Source organism: Phalaenopsis equestris, unplaced genomic scaffold (assembly GCF_001263595.1).
Source record: "Phalaenopsis equestris unplaced genomic scaffold, ASM126359v1 Scaffold001275, whole genome shotgun sequence".
Lineage (NCBI taxonomy): Eukaryota > Viridiplantae > Streptophyta > Magnoliopsida > Asparagales > Orchidaceae > Phalaenopsis > Phalaenopsis equestris.
The window spans coordinates 105,954-111,266 of NW_018165714.1; the positions used below are offsets into that span (position 1 = coordinate 105,954).

The 5,313-nt window shown below is 35.1% G+C and overlaps 1 protein-coding gene across 1 annotated transcript; it reads left to right on the forward strand.

The window, feature by feature from the left end:
• The first annotated feature begins 2,941 nt into the window (after nucleotides 1–2,941).
• Nucleotides 2,942–4,843, forward strand: LOC110033748 (3,9-dihydroxypterocarpan 6A-monooxygenase-like). Its single transcript, XM_020737824.1, has 3 exons — nucleotides 2,942–3,706; nucleotides 3,765–3,930; nucleotides 4,028–4,843. The coding sequence occupies exons 1-3, from the start codon at nucleotides 2,952–2,954 to the stop codon at nucleotides 4,664–4,666; spliced, it is 1,560 nt and encodes a 519-aa protein (XP_020593483.1). The 5' UTR covers nucleotides 2,942–2,951; the 3' UTR covers nucleotides 4,667–4,843.
• Nucleotides 4,844–5,313: the final 470 nt, after the last annotated feature.

The window sequence follows — 5,313 nt, forward strand, 5'->3', positions numbered from 1 at the left end:
AAATATATTGCTGCAAAGATTTCTATCCAGTAAAAACAACTTTGATTCTGTTATAAAAATTTCTATCCAGTAAAAACAACTTTGATTCTGTTATATGTATATAAAGGTACTAGAGACATTCATCCATTTCAACTCTGTCCAAGCATTCCCTTTCAACCTGTGAAATTTATGATGTTTGTATACCAAAAAAATTTATGCATGTGGTTTTTTTATGCCCCCAATGTCCATAATGGTCACATTGATGGACATTTATTTGTTTTCCATTGTTATTTTCAAAGATGTTTTTGAATCTTTTTTTCATTGGTCCTCCTCTCAGCCTCAATGTGTTTGACACACCAACATGTATGCCCTCGTAAGTTTTTCTTTATTGATTTTTTCTTGGAGTGTCGAGATGAGAACTTCATAGGCCTTCATTTACGTACAATTACAAAAAATAAAAAATTTGAAATAATAACATAAAATATAGATATTCTTGAGCATAAAAACAGAGACTATAAACTAATAATCTGATAGCTAGATTGAACATATCTATGCCATGTGGGGTGCTCCTTGAACTCAATAAATGTAGTTGCATGGATGCATGGTAGGCCATTTACTTGCCAAACTCTAAATGTACATGTTTTAAGTTCTATGTCAACTTCATGTCTAACATTGTTATCTTCAACCTCAGCTCGAAGTGGTGTGCATTCCTTTACAAGGAACTATTCTTTCCTTTTGGTTATGTTTCTAATGTAGTCTTCAACATAGGGAACTAATTCCCCTTTCAAAGAAGCAGCGACTCTCTTTCTTCGAGCTCCTTGTTGCATAAGCATAGCTCAAATCATGCTAATTACGTCAACCACTTGCTTATTTTGGGCTTCTCCAATAAAAAAACAACAAAGGCTTTAGACATTTTATTTGTGTTAGAATAATTTTGTATTTCAACGTTAAAAAAACTTCTATGCCATTTATAAAGGGATGAAGTAGGTAGGAGTGAATTTATAGAGAAACACCAACAACTCCTCCTTACTATCAAACTCACTTTGTGTGTACGCATTAGCTGCTAATCATAGGAAGCATTTAACCAAATGACTAATTCGTTAAATTCTTATAAAGATGGCGTTAACGAATTCTGTGCTCTATATTTGGAAAAACAATCTTGATGGCCTCTCCCAAACCCTTCTCCATGACAGACATAAAAGCCAAAGTTTGCAAATCAAGCCCAAAAGATAATGAAAATCACTATAAAAATCATTTCCAAGTGTTTTTTTACTCGAATTTTGTAATTGCAAAGGCTATAGAGATAAAATTGTTATCATCATCTAGTAAATTTTTAGCTAGTAATATACCCAGGTATTTCGACTTTAGATGACATGCATCTGGCCCTATCAGAGTTCTGCAACCTTTTTTCCATCAATGCAAACTTTAAAGCTCACAAATATGTTAATCAACACAGCTTGTAACGCGAGCACCCATCTTTAGTACTCTACTGATCCAAAAATATTATTGCGAGCTTCCTCTCGTGACCACCATAACCTCATGTATGGTAGTGATAAGCCATACATATTCGCTAATGTTTATTTAATATTTGTTCTATTGAATGAAGATTCAACATATTTTTTTTAATCTTCATAGTTCTCTGCTTGCACCCATTATACTTCTTCCTCTTTTTTGTTTTTGACTTGAGTCTAATATCCACCAAATTTAAAGTTATAAGCAAGTGCTCATTTATATTAAGCTATAAATCCAAATTTTGAATTGATGACCACTACATGCAATAAATAAAACGTAGGTTAATAAGCTAATAAAATATTTCAATGATCTATCATTGTGTACAAAAAATAATTTTGCAGAACAATTCACCTCATTCTCTCCATAAGAAGAAGGGAGCATTGTTTGTAGCCTTCTAGTGAATGAGAGATGGTGAGCTTCGTTTGACATACGCGGGACATACAAGAACTGTTGGAGGAAAAATGGTGGTTACGGATGGTTATGAAGAAGGAGACATGAGTTACGGAGTGCTCCTTCCACCGTAAAACAAAAGTTTAGGTGTTTTTTATGTAAATGTATTGTTTTGGGTGCTTCGTATATAAAAACTTCTTTTTTTTCTTTAGTAAGACTCTCAAGGGGTGTGTCTTTATATGTTTGTGCCGCCTATTATGATTCTTTTGTTGGCAGTTTGTAAGACTGCTAGGATCACGGGTCCTATGTGTGAACTTAAATTTTTTGGCACATGAGGTTGATCTAGGGAAACGAATAATAGCCTTTGGCCAATCTTCAATATGCATATATATATATATATATATATATATACACCCTAAATATAAATAATGATAAACAAATAGTTTGTTTTGTAATGATAATAAATTTATAAATGATTATCAATAAAGTTAAAATGTAGGGATGAAGTTTATAATCTCACGTATCATAATTGAGGTTTCTAATGCGGCAACACTTCTGATATTGGTGCAAGGATTCATTCATCTAATGTTTTAGTGCCTATATCTGCTCTTTTAAGTATTACAGCAAGATCAAAGTGAAAATTTATACTATCATCCGGATTAGGGATAATCTAATAATTTTTTTTCTTTTTTACATTTATACCACCCAATCTTTATATTTTTAAAATGAGTGATATATATGTAAATTTTCCTTAAGCTTTTGTTATATTTAAGTGATTTTCTGGCTTAATAAATAGCATCTATATTTTAATAGCAACTTTTCAATATAATAATTGCAAGTGCACGCATGGACTATGAAGAATAGGAATCTAAAGGAATAGGAATCTAGAGCTCAAAAAACAAAGTAATTCTCGGAAGATGACGCCAAGTTAAAGATGAAGACGAACTAAGGCTTGAGATCATATGCTTGATGCCTCAAAAAATTCCTACACAATCTACGACAAAGGCTTAACCTTATATATATTGCTGTCGTTGCCTGCATGCATGCTCAATCACCTTAATCAATTAACTATGATGCAGGGCATGTATAGCAGCATCGTGGGTGAAGCCACTCATGCAGCACTTCTACCCTTCGTTGCTCTCTTAATGCTCATTGTTTTTCTCCCTTTGTTTCGGCACTTCCACCAAGACCCTTGTCATCATGTTCATCCTCGCCTACCATCACCTCATCGCTTACCTATCATAGGTCACCTCCACCTCCTCTCAGCCCTTCCACATCAATCCTTCCACCGCCTATCCCAGCACCTAGGACCCATTTTCTCCCTTAGCCTCGGCTCCATACCATGCATCATCGCTTGCTCCTCTTCGGCTGCTCGCGAGTTTCTTAAGACACATGACTCTTCCTTTCCCAATAGACCATTCACTAAGGCTGTCTCCATTCTAACATATGGTTCTTCTAACTTCTCATTTGCTCCTTACGGCAGCTTTTGGCGCTTCACCAAGCGACTCTATATGATGGAGCTTTTCAGCACTCGAACCCTTGAGCAATTTCGCCCAATTCGTCGCGATGAGCTTAGACGACTCCTTGTGGAGTTGCACGCCAAAGCCAAAGAAGGTGAGTTTGTAGACTTGGGCGCAGAGATGACAAAGATGACAAACAATGTGACTACTCGCATGGCTGTTAGCCGACGATGCTCGGGAACAAATGCTGAGGCTGATGAGGCAACTAGGTTGGTGATGCAAACAACAGAGCTGCTAGGAAAGTTTAACGTTGCAGATTATTTATGGTTTTGCAAAAATTTGGATTTGCAAGGGTTTGACAAGAGGTTGATTTGACAAGAGGTTGCAAAATTTGCACCAGAGATTTGATGGGTTGATGGAGAGAATTATGGAGGAGAAGCAAGAGGAAAGGAAGAAGATGAAAGAACTTCATCAAAATGATGAAGATAATTTGAAAGCTAAGGACTTGCTTGATATATTGATGGATATATCTGAGGATGAAGGAGCGGAGGTTAAGCTCACTAGAAACAATGTTAAAGCTTTTATACGAGTGAGTTTTTTTTATTTTTGTGCAACATTATATATATCTCGATATGATTTTTCTTTTATTTTAATCTCCCATGTTTTAATCCAATTTATAACTTCAGGACATCTTCACTGGGGGCACTGATAACACTTCATTAACGGTGCAATGGGCGATGGCTGAACTCATAAATAACCCAATCTACATGCAAAAAGCTAGAGCTGAACTCGACACTATTGTAGGAAATCATCGATTGGTGGATGAAAATGATATTCCCAACCTCCCATATCTTAAGGCCATCGTGATGGAAACACTTCGTCTCCATCCTCCAACCCCTTTAATCCCTCGTGAATCTGACAAAGATTGTATGGTCGATGGCTTCAACATCCCAGCTAAGACAAGACTTTTCATCAATGTCTGGGCCATTGGTCGTGAGGCTAAATATTGGATTGACCCTCTCAAGTTCATGCCAGAGAGATTTTTAGTAAATGAAGACAATGGTAATGTTATCATCGATGTAAGGGGCCAACATTTCCATTTAATACCATTTGGAAGCGGAAGGAGAGGTTGCCCAGGAATAACAGCAGCACTTCAAGTCGTGTATAGTGCATTGGCCTCACTAATACAATGCTTTGAGTGGAAGGTTGTTGGAGATGGAGAGAAGATTGACATGACTGAGGCGTCTGGATTGACGCTGCGGAGGGCTACTCCTTTGCTGTGTATTCCAGTGTCCCGTCACATTAGTTTGTTACCTTTATCATGAGTATATATTTGGGTGAAATATAGTCTATATTATGTTTGGTAGGTGAAAAATAAATGGTGAAGTTGAGTTCTTAATTTATATATATGATCTCCTTTTAAAATTGATGTATGAAAAAAGAAGTCAAACTCAAAAAGAAAAGAAAAGAAAGAAGAAATGAAGAAAATTTAAAAGGAGAGTATGTGAGCTTGAGAGTTGTATTTTGTATTGTGTTATAAGTTGGATTAAAAATATTTTAGTTTATGTGCGACAAATTTCTAACTCCGCTTATGTCTATTTTGATAATATATTTGATATATTGACTTCATGGAATTTGAAATTATTAACGAAAGCAAAAATAAGTGCACATACATGCATGCATGGATTCAAGCTCATGAGGGCTTTTAGGAAAAAAATGTAAGATTCATTAAATGAATAAGATAATAAAGAAGGTTGAATATTTCATAAATTTTTGTTTATTATGTTTCTATGTATTATACGTGGATCAAACTATATGTTTTATAAATATCAGTTATATAAACTTCTATTCTTACAAAGATTAATACAAAATACTTGTTATAACATTTATTTAGCAACGGGTAATGTATTGGAAACATTTAATTAACATATCTAATCATTTAGTCATATGAAAAAGGAGATATGATTGCCTA